The 20,359-nt window shown below is 40.0% G+C and overlaps 1 protein-coding gene across 1 annotated transcript in view; it reads left to right on the top strand.

Moving 5' to 3' along the window:
* LOC126259414 (uncharacterized) overlaps positions 1–20,359 on the top strand; it is a 188,946-nt gene that overhangs the window by 20,279 nt on the left and 148,308 nt on the right. The window contains exon 4 of the mRNA XM_049956194.1: positions 9,711–9,845. Within this exon, the coding sequence (XP_049812151.1) occupies positions 9,711–9,845 (135 nt within the window). The remainder of the gene's footprint in view (positions 1–9,710; positions 9,846–20,359) is intronic.

The raw sequence follows: 20,359 nt of genomic DNA, 5'->3' as shown, positions 1-20,359 counted from the left end.
ATGTCTCAATTGCCGAATTGTTAGCAGCTGTGAGAAATGGAACTGTTGTAGATGAGTGGGGATCATTCAGCCACTTTGGATATACACTTATCTAGAATCCAGTGTTGATTAAGAATAGGTCACTGAATTTCCTTTTCTTTACAAATAGTGTATTTGAGCCTGTAACTACTTACTCCATTTCTTTCTGTGCACTTGAGGCGTGTTAAATGTTCTGGATGGGTGGGTGTGCATACTGGCACTCGTCATTTGAGTTTGGGTAGAGACGTGGGCTCTTGCTCTGTCTTGCTGCTTCACAGAAGCATCTATGCTACCATCACCATTTCAAATTTTGTCAGATACTGTTTGGGATCCAAAAACTGTTGCTACCTTCCTGTCTCTGTAGTCAAGCATTCAGCCTAGCTAATTTGTTGACTAGATGGCTCTGTCTGTGGTGCTTGCGTTTGTGGTGAAGCAATGTGCGAGTCTGTGCTCCCTGCCGCTGCAAAAGTCTGAATGCGTGATTCGGAACCTCCCACTATAACATCTTCAAATGCTTCCCACAAGCCGGCCGGTTCTAGGCGCTTCAGCCTGGAACCATGTGACCGCTACGGTCGCAGGTTGGAATCCTGCCTCGGGCATGGATGTGTGTGATGTCCTTAGGTTAGTTAGGTTTCAGTAGTTCTAAGTTCTAGGGGACTGATGACCACAGATGTTAAGTCCCATAGTGCTCAGAGCCATTTGAACCCTTTTTTTTTTTTTTTTTTTTTTTTTGCTGCCCACAAATTATTGTCAATTATGATAGCATCCACCTTGCTTGCCTAATCACCAGTAGGAAGCTCCATGATAATGGGCTGAATAGTCCTATTTCACAGCAATCTACATAGCCAAAAACCCTTCAGACATTGCTCAGTCAGGAGATCGTTACCTCTCCCCCTTCCCCTGCCGCCCCTCCCCCCGCCCCCCCACTTCCACCCCCCCTGCCCTAGCATATACTGTGAATGAAGTACTTGTGAAGAGGAACCAGCAACACTTTTGCTGATTTTCCATGTATCCGTGACTCAGGTGGTAATATGAAATATATCCATCCAGCTGTGCTATAACCAATGTGAATTGTTACCATAATTTACGTAGTATAAGACGCACTTTTTTCTCCGGAAAATTGCCTCCAAAATCCAGGTGCATCTTACACTCAAAATTAATATAAAAATGTCCTCTGTTTGATTTAGAATTCCCAACAGTCTTAAAAAATGGCGTGTAGGAGAAGCCTATCTCTATCTGGCAACATTGGATTCAATGAGCAGCAGCATGCATCAATGCGACGAACACAAGCTGCAAGGATTCACAAGCTTGCTAACACTGTCTCACTCCTGCCCCGCCATCACAAACCCAGAACACTGTCTGGCCTGCGATGCGTCACTGCAGTCTACATTGCAAAGGAACTTGAATTGAAAGTGATTTGTGTTATTGGCGACAGTGTAATATTCTTTTAGTAGCTAGTTTTGCAATAGAAAAAAATAAAAAGTATTCATATGATGTGGGCTGTAAATTGAAAGTAATACCACACATGCAGAAGAACGTGGAAACAGAGCAACTGAGCAGCATTTTGGCCCTACACCAACAGAAAAAAACATTTTTGATTGGCAGACTACTAAACAAGAACTGAAAAAAAATGAGGGGGACTAAATGTACAAATAGAGGTCTGAATTCAAAATGACCAAAACTATAAGATGATGTATTACAATGGATTCAAGGACACCATCAAAATGGCATTGGAATTAATACAAAGAAATGATTCAAATACATGCTCATAAGCTAGTGCTACAGTGGAACTTAACAGAAGGGTGGAGTTGGCTGGTGCTACAGGTTTATTAAGCGTCATGGACTTTGCATACGAACTAAAACCAAAATATTTTGGAAAATTCCACCAGAGCCTTAAGAGAAAATATTACCTTTCCATCACTTTATTATTCAACATCGAAAGAAAAGCAGTGTGGAGCTAAGCCCAAATAGTGAATATGGATGAAACTCCTCTGACGTTTGAAGTCCCAAGTAACAGAACTGTTGCCATGAAAGGTGTAAATCTGTAACTGTACAAAAAAAAGTGGACAAGAAAAATGCTCTACACTTTTGTCCTGTCATGTTGTGCTGATGGTACTAAACATAATCCAGTGATCATTTTCATGCGCAAAACAATGCTGAAGCCTTCTGAAATACCACCAAGTGTTGTTTTTCATGTACATGACAAGGGTTGGATGGATAAGGCTAGTATGAAATTTTGGATTAACAGAGTGTGGGATAGAAGGAAAGGTGTTTTATTGAAGAAGAGTTCTTTTCTTGTGCTAGATCAGTTTAGTAGTCATCTGAAAAATTTTGTGAAAGAGAAATTGAGACAGGGAAACACAGACATTGTGTTATTCCGGGAGGACTTACTTCACAATTGCAACCTTTTGATGTCTCGATAAATAAACCGTTTAAAGTGTATATGAAAGAGGAATGGAACAAATGGATAATGGATGAAACCTGACATGAATTTACACTGAAGGGAGCTTTAAAACAGTCTGTGATCTAACAAGTGTGTCAGTGGTTAAAACAGTCGTGGTCTAGACTGAGAGAAGACATTATTGTTAAATCTTTCAAGAAGTGTGATAAAAGTAATGCCCTCGATGGTAATAAAGACCATCTTGTACATGAAGAGTACAATGGTAATGACACAGAGGAGGAGGGAGAAGAAGAAGAAGAAGAAGAACGTTCAGATGGTGATTTTCAGTGATTTTAAAGGTCAATGCAGTTTTATAAACTAAGAATTTTTTAAAATCTGGCTTTACAAACTAATAATAAAAATGTTATTTTTTTATAATTGCTTAAAAGTTCATCTTGTAATCCGTAAAATACAGTACTTGTCTGACACCAGTCCACACAAATGAAAGATGGCCATTAGCCGTAGCTGAGACTTTGTGGGCCAAAAAAGACAGATTTCTGATGTTATTGCCCTATTGCCATTGCCTGTATCGTTGTTGTTGTTGTTGTTGTTGTTGTTGTTGTTGTTAAGTGTAGCTGGTGGTGATGGCATACCATTGCTAGCTCTCGGTAAACTCTGGTGCTACTCTTTCAGCCCATGTTAGTGAGTAGGCCCATTGTTCCCTGCGCGTGCACAGAAAATCAGTTTGCCAACCATTCAGTATGGGGTCATGACTGTGGGAATTGATTCTACTTCAAATATGTATGTGGCTTATAAGTGATTAACACTTTATTTGTATAAATATGCTTTGCACACAGTGCTTTACTTTGACCACACAACAAAACGTGGACCACACACGAGTACCAAAGAACATAAAATACAAAGAAAATTCTGCGTATATCTTGATGTCACAGATGAATTATTATTTTAATGTCTGCATTTGACTTGTCTCCACACTGTGTATGAAGGTCGCTACAGTACAAGAGACACTCAAGATAGTTAAGCAGTCTTCCAACGTGATCCATGATGTTTGCTGCAGTTAGTTATTTCCATGTTTGGTTCTCTTTCTTCCTTTCTTAAAAAAGAAGTGCACACGCGCGCCCACTCACACACGCAGACGCGCGCAGCTATATACATTAAAGATGTTAGAGAGACAGAATGATTGTTCAGTACTTTCATGAGGCTTGTTCAGTATTTTCATGAGGCAAAATTCCAATACTGCCACTGCACATCAAAAAACAACAAAAAAAGGAAAAAAAACTGCACCTAGATTTTGGAACAGTTAGTTCCCTCTTTAGGGAGGAAACATCCATTGTGAAGATGAGAGTGGAGATGAAGGCAAAGGAGACAGTGTCATAGGGAATAGGAAGTCAAAGGTAGAATATCGGAAAGCACAGTGGCAGTTCTAGCCCAGACATGACTGAAGAACAGAGTGAGAAGTAAAGATGGATTAAAAGGAAGAAAATTGAGAAATGGAGAAATTGCATTGATACTGAAATTAAGATCAAGAGGAATGCAGAAAAGGAGGTGGTGAAATATCTATAAAGGAAGCTGGATGGAAAAGGGAGTTAAAAGAAGCAGAAGGAAAATAGGAAAAAAGAGAGAAATAGAGCAAAAATGAGTAAATAAGGCTAAACTACCAATGTAAACAAAAAATAATTAAATTGGGGGGGGGGGCATTTGTGGAAGGAAGTTAGGTCCAGGAGGGTGGCTGAATATGAGAATATGGTGGAGATGAAGTTCCCATCTCCTATGTTCGGGGAAGCTAGTACTGGGCAGGAGAATATAGATGACCTGTGTTGTCATCAGTGACTTTTGAATTGTAGGATGTAAAAGACACACACTTGAACCAGAGTGTTTGGCTAATCCCATAACAGGAGGTCAACAGAAGATATTCTGCAAACATAAATACAACGCATTCATATTAAAGCAAGTATGTACAGTGCCACTGCTCTTCTACTTCCTCCTTATCCTGGTTGAACTCCAGTGGCATGTTCGGCTGGACAGGCCTGGTAACATCCTTTACATCCAGGTGACTAGAATGTCGGTCTGGAGTATTCCATCTCAATTTGTACATGATTCTTTTACCCTGATATTCAACCACATGTGCTTGGAAAGGATGTACTTTTGTCAGAGGGTGAGATCGTCAGTGGTCTGCACACCTGGTGTAATGGACAACTGTGGCTTTTACAGTATCCTAAGCTCTGGCCAAGTAGCCATTTCACACAAACTGCACCTAGGCCTTGGCTTTTGCAAGGAGGTAAATCATGCTTTCATTATTCAGGCTACACAACTTCCACAAGACACAAAAAGATACCAGCTCCTACTGTAAATTGTTATTGACTACCATGTATATTCTCCACTTCACAAGGAAATTAATTCAGAAGGAGTGTTTCCTTCAAGCCGCTGCTCTTCTACTTCCTCTTTATCCTGGTTGAACTCCAGTGGTACAACCAGCTGGATAGCCCTAATAACTTTTCCATCTGGGATGACAAGGAGCTGAATGTATTGGCCTTTGTGGTAGTTATGTAGCCTGAATAACAAAAGCAGGATTTGCCTCCTTGCTTCCAGCAAGGGTGTAGATGCATTTGGTAGGAGGTGACTACTTGGCCAGAGCTTAGGACGTGAAAGCCACGGTAGTCCATTACGTCAGGTGTGCAGACCACTGAAGACATTGCACTTCTACAAGTTCGTTCTCTGTTTGTGTGGAGGCTCTTGAATTGTGGAGAGCTTGTGTATTTACAGGTATAGTTAGCAGGCCTTCCTCATTCATGCTGTAGTGCCGAAGCTCTTTGTGAAGGCATAATTTAATGCTTATGATACATTCCCACCATCCTCCCCATCAAGCCACAAGTTGTGCTGTAAACTATCCAATGCTCCTGTATCTCTCAGTTAGCTGTGTGAAACATGTAGGCTTTATCACTGTAAATGCCATGCCATCTGATAAATATTTGAAGAACTAATGAAAATCTGTCCATTGTTGTGTTGAGGTATAGTTTCAGATGGACAGCTGTAGCTACAGCTCAGCTGGCAAAGATACCATAACACTCTTTTGTAACTCTATTTATTTGTGGTTACATGGGTCCAACGAAATCTATTCCAGAAACTTGCAACAGATTGTGAGGCTTCACTTAATCAACAACCAATGGCACTTCTATCTGCTAGCAGGCAGTGCTGTGTGCAATTGTATGGGGAAGACAGCGACATAGGATTGCTTTGATGACACAATAGATGTATTGAAAGTGAGTTCCCAAATGCAGAAAACCATCATCAAATATGGGTTGACGCACTTTACCTTCAGTGTGCAGGGTAGTGGTAGACCTTTGATTAAAGTGTTGATAGATTCAGTCCATACTGCAGCTCTACTGTGGTCAGAGGCCTTGCAGTAGTGGCATAGCATTCTCGTGCTGCTAGCAGATCTCAAGTCATGGGAATGTTACCATCTTAACAGATGCTAATCAGCTCGTACTACACGTTAGTTGGGGACACTTATCCGAAGCTATGTATAAGCCAGCACCATATGTTCACTCCAATGTGACAAAGTGTTAACATAGGAGTGCTCTTTCCCTGTTGTTTGGACCCTGTTGTCACCATCTGACAGTAGATTGTGTGGCAGATCTTCATACCAACCTATTCTGAGCAGCCAAATGTCTTGATGGGATGTTAGTGTCATTAATTGCAGAGGGCTGTAATCACCTGCAGTAACTCGTAATAAATTTCTTCTAGGTGCTATGATTTTCAAAACTAGTTCAGTGACTTCTAGCTGATTTACTGAAAGCCTATCCTCGTCTGCCGTGACATTTGTTTGGAGATCTCGTCCTTCTGCCTTGCAGATTGCGGATAGTCTCTGGCAGTTGTTATTTGCTCCATTAGCAAAGACATCTCATCATACAGTGAAATCAGGCTGTCTTCCGTTTCAGTTCCTATAGTTAAGCCATCCATAAATGTGTTTTCGTGCAGTAATCCTGCAGCGGTAGGGAACTGGTGATAAATAGCTGTTAGTTCTTGGAAGGTGGTTGAAAGTAAAACTGGTTACATGCAAGCCTAACAGATGTTTCAGTCAGCAAACTGCTCTTTGGTGAGCCTTAATTTCTTCCTAAACCTTATTGGCATCTAACTTGGTCCAGGAGAATGGAGCAAAATCTCTGCTGCTTAGAGTTTATAGTGAGCTGCAGAAAGACATGAGTGATACAATGATTACAGTGTGTCAGAAAAGGAATCTTGTAAATCACTTCAGTCACCTCAAGTAGTATGTTAGGCATGATTTACAAAGTTTCATTGACAGTGGAGACACCCTTTTCATGGGATGAACAATCAAGTACTGTTTCTCATTTAGTGATTTGTGGCCCCCCCCCCCCCTCTCTCTCTCTCTCTTTTTCTCGATTATATGATGAGACAAATGAAACAAGTCCATGGCTTCATATTGGTAGTAAACTCTACATGCTCTTCTTTAATATACTCCAACATTATGTTATGACGAATATGTCTCAGCTCTCATTTCTTAGTAGTCTTCTTCCTGAGGCATTGAAACACCTCTCAGTATTGTGAAAGTTATTGATTGTATAGCACCAGTGTGTTTTTGTAGGAGGCAAACTACTCATCAGTGGTCTTCAGACAAGAAACTGTTCAAAGATTGCGTATTTTTAGCCACTCATTGCTCTTTCTTGGACCTTTGCTGATTCAATTTGCTTCCAAGTCCCAGAAGCTACAGTGTTGTCATTTTGGTTCTTCAAAAGCTCATGAGATCAGTGGTGGTGTACTCTGCTGAAACTCTTGTGTGACTTCCCCTGGTAATCAGGATGAGCTTAGTGTGCAACAGACTGAGAAATATGTTTTGGTGATCTGTCACCCACTCTTTCTCACTAATGATACGCTCCAATAAGGAACTCTTTAGAAAGACCAGATTTTCCTTTAGTGGAGTATGCCAGCTAAGTTTTTGGTGTGTTGAGTTATTGTGATATCTCAGGACACAGAAGAATGTTTCAAGAAATAATGTAAATGCTCGGATGTAGTGAGCATGACATAACCAGTATTCCATGTGCTTCTTAGGCTGAGAAACACAAGTCTCCAAAACGTGAATGTTGATGAAGATTTAAATTCATCTACTGGCAAAGATGAAGGTGGACTGACTGCCAGCATACAAAACGTAACATGTGAGTATCTTTTCCATTCCTCAAACAGTCTCTAACATGTGACATTGATTAAGGTTAAGAAAACAGAGATTGCTCGATCTGAATATCGGGAAACATTCCAGAACGTATCTTCAACAATAACAAAGTGCAGCAGGCCATTGTAATTGACTTCTCTGCAAGGTTTGATCTGCAGTATGTGATCATATGACATACAATTTGTGATGTGGCAGATACTCTTATTTCCTGCAAGTGGCAAGAGGGTAGAAGTGCATTATCCAGTTATAGCTCACAAACTTCCCAATGCACAGATTTTTTCAGTAGAAATTGCCACCAGTGAATGGCAAATGAGAAATGACACTAAGGAAACAACAGTCTGCACTTGAACCTGCACATTTAGTCAGTCACAGTTTATTGCCATAAAAACAATTTAACAAGCAATTTCTATGAACATAAATACAAAGATAAAAATCACTCACATTAAAACAAAGATGCACTGTACCACTGCTCTCTTGCAGGTTTGGTGTAGGGGTCCCTTCAGTCGCACTGTAGAGCATACTCAGCAGATGGATACTGGATGGCCCCAAGGCATACAGATCGTGTGCGTCCGTTCGTGCGCTCAGTTAATTCAGTGGTGGTCATTCAGTATAAAAAGCCATGCAGTGAGCACATTATAGTTGGTAAACTGTGTGGTTTCACATGTTATTTTGCCACTTTTGTTACGAGGCTTACCACTGATGGTGCCAGGGTAAGTGGCAGTTGGTTGGTGCATGGATTAGGCTTTATTGTGGGAATATTCTAGCTATCGGAAACCATGGGGCAGAGATAATCGGAAATGTCATATGATCTGACAAGAGTGTTACAGAGGTGTTCATGATTCTTTGAGAAAGTTGGTTGAAGTATGTGTAAGAATGAGGGATAACTACATGAAGTACCTGTAGTGTCAGTAGACAGATGGATATTGTATGATGGAACAGCCCATGTGTCAACATACCCTGGTACTTAGTCCTTTGTCATGTAAGGCATTTTTTTCACTCCATACCTGCTGCATCAGTATACACCCACTATCATACTTCCAGAATTGACATTTTCTCAATATTTTAGACATTTTTTATCAGTCCCTTCATGTTTCCTATTTTTATTGTATAACTAAGGCATAGATGGAGTATAAGAAGTATACTATCTCCCTCTGCTTCCTAAAAGCCAGACTCTTCCAAGTGAAGGAAGGGGACCTGGACAGTAACAATGATGACTGTGAAAGTCTCCTCACTTCAGTGTAGGAAAAGTTGCAGTTCGAGCACCTGGTGCAAGATTTGTTGCACTTGATAAACAATATTGTTACACTTGAAAGAGTGTCTGTGTAAGATATGGCAGAGTCCCATATTGGGGAAAAAGCTGACAATACAAAAAGTGAAAATAGTGAGAATGATGCGAAGATAAGTGTTGTGCCTCACATTGCAGATGTAAATACAGTTAACAAATACATTCGTGCTACAAGTGTAGGAATCAAAACTTCCATATCTGTTTATGAAATAGAAAACTTTATTGAAAAAAAAATTTACCAGAAGTTGAAACAAATGACAGCTATGGATTTTTTGATAAGGAAATAACAACAATCAATGTGATATTAGGTGTCAAACTGTTTTAAGCCCAGAGTTTTCAAATTAAAGGGCACAACAATTAATAAAATGGCTAATTGCAGTTTTATTAATTATATGTTTAAAAACCCATTACATTTTCCCATTATTTGCATCAATTTTTATAATCACTTAAATAGAATAAAAGAAGGCTTTACTGTAGGTGCATGACTATGTACTTGCACATGTTATTTTTTGTCTATGTCTGCCTCCACCTCCTAGTTACAATTTTTCTGTGGCTATTTGATTGGTGTCTGGAATGTAGAAAAGCTTTTCCACATAAACACTTCATTTTGTATGATACTACAGATGCCCCTTGCATGTTATCATGCATAAAAAAGGAAAAAGTATTGTGTAATCTTAGTTTAATAATGTCTGTCATGCATGTGCTTGTGGAGTATTTATGTAGTAGTACATGTAAAGAATAAGAAATTCATCCAGATCATTAATTGTGTATTGCGTTTACACTAGGCAGTCTGTGTCATTGTTTCTTACATTTGCAACTAGAAATATCTTTCTGGAGTCCTAGATCCAAAGCATTCTCCTTACGTCAGTTTAGGTCTGAGAAGCAAGGGCATCTTTCAGCACATAAACATTCATATGTTTTGAGGGTTTCTCTTGCTGATAGCAAAGAACAACAAGGTAAGTATTCAGCACTATTTCTGAGTGCCATTCTGTCATTATTAAATTTTCGGTATCGACTGCTACCGTGCCTCATCTAAAAGACATATATGTATGTGCCCTTACAACTATGCAGAATTATTATTATTAAGGGGAGGTTCTGGTCAAGGCGGATAAGAAAATGGATTTTTTGTGTAATTTTCATCCCCTGCAGTGTACATATTATGTCTACAAAAGGATTTTTTGGTTGTGAAAGTATTTTAGAAGTAACATGGGAATGGAACTGTGTGCTGATAGAAGTATAGGCAGCTGTAAGTGCCTGATGAATTAGTTCAAGAAAAGATTCAACCAGTATACAAATTTCTGTCCAGTGAGAATTTGCATAAAAGGTACACTGTTGTCAATATGCAATGTATGCATTGGAAAGTGGTACTGAAACATCTTCATTGTGGGGCAAAAAGTTTGTGGAATTATCTGAGAGGAAATGCATGCCTGCCATGGTGCAAGAAATGTCTCAGTTCATTAAAACAGCCCAAATTGCAAAAAAAGAACACCACTAGATTCAGAACCAGAGCACATTTGAGGAAGAACAAGGATGCCTCTATGGTCCTATTATCGCAGATTAACCATAGGTTTTGAAACAACAATGTTTTTTGTTATTCCAAACTGAAAACACACGTTTGTTGAAACCACATTTTTCAGCTGATGAAGCACTCAGAGCCTCAACAGATTAACTGATTAATTTCATTTTTTAATTGAAAGGTAATTAAATTTAGGGGGTGATAGGGAGAGCTTTTTTGTGTTTGAATTTTAAATATTTTTTCTAAACATTTGAACTTAGGAAAACATGCCAAGAAATTGACATGTTTCTCAAACAGCTGCCTTTTGTTTCTCCAAGGTCTTTTTCAAAATCCCATCATGATGTACCTCCAAATTCATTTTGATTTAAGAATTTTCTATTTTTATGGGTTTCAGAAATAGCCACGAGTCTGTACAACACTTCATGCAAACCAGGATGCACTGCGAGACGCGTACTTTGACAAGGGCTGCAGCTGCCGTTTTTAATTTGTTATGAAACAAACAAACAAAAAAAACATATACCATTGTATGTAAATAATGTGGTACAACCTCAATTTTAATAAAAGCAACCCTATCTGAAAAAGATTGTAAAAAGATTTTTCGTGCCTCTGAACCAGAACCTCCCCTTAAGTTCTATTTAAAAATTTTATTGGTCGTATTTTATAAACTCTTTGGGAAACATTTATCTGAAAGATTATCATAAGCTCTGAAGTTTCATCTTGAAAACTGTCCACTGTTTGCTTAAAAGGCATTTAGTTCCCAAATTTCCTTCCTCATAATTTATTTGTATGGAACTAATTATATAATTCATCCTTCTCTTTAAGATCATACTGAAAGCCAAATTCTTCAGGAATTTTTTCTTGCATTGGTGTTAACTTTTAAGCTTTTGAAGACAGGATGAATTTTATACGTGAAAACGGCACTATCTAGTAGCTTCATGTGGTCTAAAGTTGTATTTTGTGACTGGCTGTTAGTATTCAAAGTAATCATTATTTGCAGAATGTAGCACCTGGGCAGATTAAAAATGAATCATTCAGATGCTGATAGGTTTCCATAGACTGATAAAGGATGTGTATAGTGTGGTGTTCACACAGAAAACAAGACAAATGTTCGTGTGGGTTAAGATCAAAAGAATTTTGGTTCAATGAAATGTTCCATAGTCTTGGTCATATACTACCACAGGGTGTCTACGATCTGGGAGAAACCCGGGAATTTTTTCATCCGGGAGAAAACCGGGAATTTTTTGGAATTCCGGGAATTTTTTTTGTTTTAGCTTTCAGTTAAATTTTTGTAATTTTCACTGATAAGAAACAATATTCTAACAAATGATATTATGTATCCCACTACTGCAGAATAATACTGCAACAATAAAACAGGAACGAGAGGAAAATAAATAAATAAATAAATAAAACTTAAGTTGCAAAGGAAATGCGCTATATACAGCAACTAAACACAGTGCTCATACAGGCATCTGCAAACAGCAAAATGTGTTAAAGGCCTTGGGAAGACTGTTCAGTGCTTCATAACAACAAATTGCCTGCGTCTCCGATGAGCGTGACATCACAACTGTTTACTTTAGATTCGTTTGAGCAGGGCGGGCTCATGCGCAAGCACAGTTGAGTCGCGCATGTGTAGTACCTCCTCCCACTTCTGGCTACAGAAGTGTGACTGTTAGCTCTATAAGAAGCAGCAGCGGCAGCTGCTGCAGCAAAATGCTACCCGGAAAAAATTTACTGGCGCGTGCAAGTTGTCAGATTCACTGGGGCAAACAGGGGTATCTACCTCGGGCGGCAATTTCAGCGGAATGGAATGGGGCCGCCAAATTCATATTCTTGAGGAAAAAAACCTTGTTTCACAAAGCGCCTAGTATCCAGCGCATGTTGGTCTGTTGATTATTCGTATGATTTTGAAATGCATCCCTGTTGGTTTTTGAACATTTTAGAACATATTCTAAGTTTATTTCTGAATGAATCATAAGTTTATTTCTGAATGAATCATAAGTTTATTTCTGAATGAATCATAAGTTGAATTTTGAATGAGTATGTAGTGTACGTCATGTATCTGCCACTGGAATCCCGTCGCATCTACAAATAAACTTTCCTGAAGACAGAAGGGGACGGGGCTATACGAGCTGAGCAGAATAAAGCCGAACGGGTGAATGGCAATCACTGTTTGTGTATGTGGTTGACTGTGTTTGCAAATTATCAGCGTTGTTATAATTACCAGCGAAATCCATAGATTCAGATTATCAGAGTGGAAATAAACGACTAACAGGAATCATAGGTAAGAAAGATTATGTATTTTCTTCTTGGTGTATCCAAGAGAATTAAACTTTGATAGAAAATTTTTGGCCAGACCGCTACACTAGTAAGGAGCAGTTGTACTGTCCCCAGTAGCAGCTGCCTGAGTAGCGCGGAACTCGTAATAACGCCTAACCGGAGAATAAACGCGGTATAACTAAACCGTTGATTGCAACGGGGCTAGCGAAGTTAACCGGAGAATAAGTTACAGAATTAGTGATGACGCGATTCTTTGGTAGAACGAGGAATTAGAAGAAACGGGGACATCACACAAATCGTGGAAGAATAACATGATTCCAAATTTGTATGAAAATTTCATACTACTACTTTTTGATCTCATGCTTGAGAAGCTGGAGTGTATGAATGAAATCTGAAACTATTTCCTAACATAAAACTTTTTGCGTGTAGTAGGCCTAATAGGCATTTAATATTGGTACTTTGTGAATTATATTTTCTCGTGTTATAAAAATGGCCATTTGTGCCAAAACAGTCTCCTTTATTTGGTGTTTGTTACAGTAGCTGCAACATTAGACAGGCCTATTCCGTTTTCTCTAGCAGACAGTGACAAAATACACGTAATCACATTGAGAAACCACACAAGTCTTGGGTACTGTGTGTATTAACAGCTTTTTCAGTATTAGACATTTCTTTTTTTCATGTAGCAAAACATGTGACAACCTTTGATGAGGTAATAGATTCTTTCCCAGAAAGGAAAACACGCCATGTAAAGCTGTAACAAGGTTGGAGAGAGAAAATGCTAGGACTTACGGACTGAAGAAATGTGTACTGTCTTGCTTGCCTCTTCTACTGGTTTCATTTATCTTATATTTAATTTTATGTCACACAAAAAAGCAAGTTATTAATTATAGGCAATAAAGAATGCAAATTTTCTGAAGAATTATTGTTCTCCCGGTTACAAATTATCCCATCCGATATTGATTGCGAGTTGTTGTTGTTGTTGTTGTTGTTGTTGTGGTCTTCAGTCCTGAGACTGGTTTGATGCAGCTCTCCGTGCTACTCTATCCTGTGCAAGCTTCTTCATCTCCCAGTACCTACTGCAGCCTACATCCTTCTGAATCTGCTTAGTGTATTCATCTCTTGGTCTCCCTCTACGATTTTTACCCTCCACGCTGCCCTCCAGTACCAAATTGGTGATCCCTCGATGCCTCAGAACATGTCCTACCAACCGATCCCTTCTTCTAGTCAAGTTGTGCCACAAACTCCTCTGCTCCCCAATTCTATTCAATACCTCCTCATTAGTTATGTGATCTACCCATCTAATCTTCAGCATTCTTCTGTAGCACCACATTTCGAAAGCTTCTATTCTCTTCTTGTCTAAACTATTTATCGTCCATGTTTCACTTCCATACGTGGCTACACTCCATACAAATACTTTCAGAAACGACTTCCTGACACTTAAATCAATACTCGATGTTAACAAATTTCTCTTCTTGAGAAACGCTTTCCTTGCCATTGCCATTCTACATTTTATATCCTCTCTACTTAGACCATCATCAGTTATTTTGCTTCCCAAGTAGCAAAACTCCTTCACTATTTTAAGTGTCTCATTTCCTAATCTAATTCCCTCAGCATCACCCGACTTAATTCGACTACATTCCATTATCCTCGTTTTGCTTTTGTTGATGTTCATCTTATATCCTCCTTTCAAGACACTGTCCATTCCGTTCAACCGCTCTTCCAAGTCCTTTGCTGTCTCTGACAGAATTACAATGTCATGGGCAAATCTCAAAGTTTTTATTTCTTCTCCATGGATTTTAATACCTACTCCGTATTTTTCTTTTGTTTCCTTTACTGCTTGCTCAATATATAGATTGAATAGCATCGGGGAGAGGCTACAATCCTGTCTCACTCCCTTCCCAACCACTGCTTCCCTTTCATGTCCATCGACTCTTATAACTGCCATCTGGTTTCTGTGAAAATTGTAAATAGCCTTTCGCTCCCTGTATTTTACCCCTGCCACCTTCAGAATTTGAAAGAGAGTATTCCAGTCAACATTGTCAAAAGCTTTCTCTAAGTCTACAAATGCTAGAAATGTAGGTTTGCCTTTCCTTAATCTTTTTTTCTAAGATAAGTCGTAGGGTCAGTATTGCCTCACGTGTTCCAACATTTCTACAGAATCCAAACTGATCTTCCCCGAGGTCAACTTCTACCAGTTTTTCCATTTGTCTGTAAAGAATTCACGTTAGTATTTTGCAGCTGTGACTTATTAAACTGATAGTTTGGTAATTTTCACATCTGTCAACACCTGCTTTCTTTGGGATTGGAATTATTATATTCTTCTTGAAGTCTGAGGGAATTTCACCTGTCTCAACATCTTGCTCACCAGATGATAGAGTTTTGTTAGGCCTGGCTCTCCCAAGGCTGTCAGTAGTTCTAATGGAATGTTGTCTACTCCCGGGGCCTTGTTTCGACTCAGGTCTTCCAGTGCTCTGTCAAGCTCTTCACGTAGTATCATATCTCCCATTTCATCTATCTCCTATTCCATTTCCATAATATTGTCCTCAAGAACATCGCCCCTGTATAGACCCTCTATATACTCCTTCCAACCTTTCTGCTTTCCCTTCTTTACTTAGAACTGGGTTTCCATCTGAGCTCTTGATATTCATGCAAGTGGTTCTCTTTTCTCCAAAGGTCTCTTTAATTTTTCTGTAGGCAGTATCTATCTTACCCCTACTGAGATAAGCCTCTACATCCTTACATTTGTCCTCTAGCCATCCCTGCTGAGCCATTTTGCACTTCCTGTCGATCTCGTTTCTGAGACGTTTGTATTCCTTTTCGCCTGTTTCATTTACTGCATTTTTATATTTTCTCCTTTCATCAATTAAATTCAGTATCTCTTCTGTTACCCAAGGATTTCTACTAGCCCTCATCTTTTTACCTACTTGATCCTCTGCTGCCTTCACTACTTCATTCCTCAAAGCTACCCATTCTTCTTCTACTGTATTTCTTTCCCCCATTCCTGTCAATTGTTCCCTTATGCTCTCCCTGAAACTCTCTACAACCTCTGGTTCTTTCAGTTTATCCAGGTCCCATCTCCTTAAATTCCCACCTTTTTGCAGTTTCTTCAGTTTTAATCTACAGTTCATAACCAATAGATTGTGGTCAGAGTCCACATCTGCCCCTGGAAATGTGTAACAATTTAAAATCTGGTTCCTAAATCTCTGTCCTACCATTATATAATCTATCTGAAACCTTTTAGTATCTCCAGGGTTCTTCCATGTATACAACCTTCGTTCATGATTCTTGAACCAAGTGTTAGCTATGATTAAGTTATGCCCTTTGCAAAATTCTACCAGGCGGCTTCCTCTTTCACTTCTTAGCCCCAATCCATATTCACCCACTACGTTTCCTTCTCTTCCTTTTCCTACTGTCGAATTCCAGTCACCCATGACTATTAAAGTTACGTCTCCCTTCACTACCTGAATAATTTCTTTTATCTCATCATACATTTCATCAATTTCTTCATCATCTGCAGAACTAGTTGGCATATAAACTTGTACTACTGTAGTAGGCGTGGGCTTCGTGTCTATCTTGGCCACAATAATGCGTTCACTATGCTGTTTGTAGTAGCTTACCCGCACTCCTTTTTTTTTTTTATTCATTATTAAACCTACTCCTGCATTACCCCTATTTGATTTTGTATTTATAACACTGTATTCACCTGACCAAAATTCTTGTTCCTCCTGCCACCAAACTTCACTAATTCCCACTATATCTAACTGTAACCTATCCATTTCCCTTTTTGAATTTTCTAACGTACCTGCCCGATTAAGGGATCTGACATTCCACGCTCCGATCCGTAGAACATGTTTTCTTTCTCCTGATAACGACGTCCTCTTGAGTAGTCCCCGCCCGGAGATCCGAATGGGGGACTATTTTACCTCCGGAATATTTTACCCAAGAGGACGCCATCATCATTTAATCATACAGTAAAGCGGCATGTCCTCGGGAAAAATTACGGCTGTAGTTTCCCCTTGCTTTCAACCGTTTGCAGTACCACAACAGCAAGGCCGTTTTGGTTAGTGTTACAGGGCCAGATCAGTCAATCATCCAGACTGTTGCCCCTGCAACTACTGAAAAGGCTGCTGCCCCTATTCAGGAACCACACGTTTGTGTGGCCTCTCAACAGATACCCCTCCGTTGTGGTTGCACCTACGGTACGGCTATCTGTCTCGTTGAGGCACGCAAGCCTCCCCACCAACGGCAAGGTCCATGGTTCATGTGGGGGGGGGGGGGGGGGGGCAGGGGGGGCAATGACATTATTTTTGTCGATTTGTTTTGGCTTTTATTAATCTTTTCCGATGAGGCAGTCAATTTATTTGAAAAGAAGTGTTTCATTCCACACTATTGGCTAGTTTCAACTGTTCGCTGCATTTCAAAAGTGCATGTTTTCATCTTCTAGCATGTGTGACATTGTGCCATAATGAAGAACCAAACATTAGATAATACAGTACTGGTACTCCAAGAAAATTTACATCCGAATCTGCACATACGAATGTGCACTTCAAGCCGAATTACGCGTTTTAGTATGGTGCACAAAATTCCGATGCTCTTGGAGTATCCTCTGATGTCTTGTTTCATTTATGACATAATGTAAGATCTTTTAATGTCTTACACCTACGAACATACACGCTTCCAGCATCCTAGTAGCTGCACAAGCGCGGTGACGCCTCTTATCTGGCGCTCTCTGGCAACTACTGAAACGAACCTATTTCTAACATGTCGCGGGAAAATATTGCGAATGGTTTTTGAAAAGCGTTATTTTCAAAGTAAATTTCCTTTTATGTAAGATGAACTACGTGTGAAAATGTACGATGAATTTCTTAAATCACAGAGCGTTTGACTCATTTAAAAATCAAGTCTTTGATTACAAACTTTTAGAAAAATTTTAAGCGCAGAAGATCACAACATTTATGTCTTTATTTAAAATTTTACTGGCACATTTGTGGGATGTATCTTAAAGTGTAACACGTGCAAAAAAGATTATCATTATATGTGAAAGCTTACCTTTTTTTCCCCACTGAGTTTGGTTTTCTAAAGAGCCGAGAAGTACTACACCAGTGTATAAAACCATAACCATTCAAAGGACTGATAAGTTTTATTCCAAGGAAAGGTATACTGTCACTGAACACACAAAAAGTGTATCTTCACGCGGAACAAAGTGTAATTTTAACCCAGAAATCCGGGTTTTTTTTTTCCTTGTCTGCATATACACCCTGTACCAGCCATTTGTGAACGCTTCTACGAGGTGCATTCAAGTTCTAAGGCCTCCAATTTTTTTTCTAATTACCTACTCACCCGAAATCGATGAAACTGGCGTTACTTCTCGACGTAATCGCCCTGCAGACGTACACATTTTTCACAACGCTGACGTCATGATTCCATGGCAGCGGCGAAGGCTTCTTTAGGAGTCTGTTTTGACCACTGGAAAATCGCTGAGGCAATAGCAGCACGGCTGGAGAATGTGCGGCCACGGAGAGTTTCTTTCATTGTTGGAAAAAGCCAAAAGTCACTAGGAGCCAGGTCAGGTGAGTAGGAAGCATGAGGAATCACTTCAAAGTTGTTATCACGAAGAAGCTGTTGCGTAACGTTAGCTTGATGTGCGGGTGCGTTGTCTTGGTGAAACAGCACACGCGCAGCCCTTCCCGGACGTTTTTGTTGCAGTGCAGGAAGGAATTTGTTCTTCAAAACATTTTCGTAGGATGCACCTGTTACCATAGTGCCCTTTGGAACACAATGGGTAAGGATTACGCCCTCGCTGTCCCAGAACATGGACACCATTTTTTGAGCACTGGCAGTTACCCGAAATTTTTTTGGTGGCGGTGAATCTGTGTGCTTCCATTGAGCTGACAGGCGCTTTGTTTCTGGATTGAAAAATGGCATCCACGTCTCATCCATTGTCACAACCAACGAAAAGAAAATCCCATTCATGCTGTTGTTCGCGTCAACATTGCTTGGCAACATGCCACACGGGCAGCCATGTGGTCATCCATCAGCATTCGTGGCACCCACCTGGATAACACTTTTCGCATTTTCAGGTCGTCATGCAGGATTGTGTGCATAGGACCCACAGAAATGCCAACTCTGGAGGCGATCTGTTCAACAGTCATTCGGCGATCCCCCAAAACAATTCTCTCCACTTTCTCGATCATGTCGTCAGACCAGCTTGTGCGAGCCCGAGGTTGTTTCGGTTTGTTGTCACACAATGTTCTGCCTTCATTAAACTGTCGCACCCACGAACGCACTTTCGACATATCCATAACTCCATCACCACATGTCCTCTTCAACTGTCGATGAATTTCAATTGGTTTCACACCACACAAATTCAGAAAACGAATGATTGCACGCTGTTCAAGTAAGGAAAACGTCGCCATTTTACGTATTTAAAACAGTTCTCATTCTCGCCGCTGGCGGTAAAATTCCATCTGCCGTACGGTGCTGCCATCTCTGGGACGTATTGACAATGAACGCGGCCTCATTTTAAAACAATGCATATGTTTCTATCTCTTTCCAGTCCGGAGAAAAAAAATCGGAGGCCTTAGAACTTAAATGCACCTCGTAGTTGGGTGACAAGGCACTGTAACGTTTTTCTAATAGAGCTCTTCCTCCTCATGAAAGACAGACCAAACATAATTCTCCAAGGATGGATTCATAAGCTAATTACACAAGAGTGACTTCCATGTGGAAGCTGGTCATACAGAATGCCATGAAAGCATTCGCTGTTGTGTAATGCTGTCTCTACGACCTTGTAAGCTTCCTTTTCTCCTATGAATCACCAGTCCAGCTTCAATACTTTTGAATAAATTTAAGTTTTTGTGTTAATTCTCCATCTTTTCTGTTAATTCTCCATCATTAGCATGAATGCAGACACTGTTTATCTGCCACAGAGCACAATATGCAGCAGGTTTTCTGAACTATTATGAAATTTACAAGGTGCCTAGTTAGTTTGGGTTATCAGGAGTAATTCATGCATAATTTATTGAGAATTAAAAGTTTCCTTTCATGCTTGCAGCTGTACCAAGGCTGCAGGCTTGGAGCCTAGCATAAGTTCTTGCAGTGTCTACATGACCAGCCAGCCTGTTTCTTCAGGACAGAAACGGTTCTTTCTGATAAAAGCCGCTGGTGGGGTATGCTTTCAGCCCTCTGCTCAATGCGGTAAAAGTGCCCATGCCACCAACAATCCAATAGAGACGCATGAGAAAGGGGTCCTGTCATTGTACAGGGCAGAAATTCGCGGTTTCTACCTTTCAGGGGGAGCAGACTGTCTCATGCCATCTACCTGCATTTCTGCTTTTTTTGACTAGGCACCAGCTAGTTTAAGCATGAACCATCTTTCTCTCTCTCCTTCCATTTTTCATATTTTGCTAACACTCAAACTGGCAAACGCTCACTACAGTCCAGCCTGAATGAGGCCTGCTGTATTCTGTAGTTTTGGACTGTACCATGAGTTTCCTTTAATTATCTCTCTTTCATCTGAAACCACAATTTCAGCACTCACAACTCATTCCTCTCCCCTCCTTGACACAGGCCATCCCTTCATACTAGGTGCAGTCTGTGCAAATAGGTACATTTTTTGTTGCCCACAGGTTTATGTCGATCGTGAGCTAGCATGTTGGTTCAACTTTTTAACACACT

This window comes from Schistocerca nitens, chromosome 5, assembly GCF_023898315.1.
Source record: "Schistocerca nitens isolate TAMUIC-IGC-003100 chromosome 5, iqSchNite1.1, whole genome shotgun sequence".
Taxonomy (NCBI): Eukaryota; Metazoa; Arthropoda; class Insecta; order Orthoptera; family Acrididae; genus Schistocerca; species Schistocerca nitens.
The sequence above is the reverse complement of the archived record's forward strand: the minus strand, read 5'-3'. Positions and strand labels throughout refer to the sequence as shown.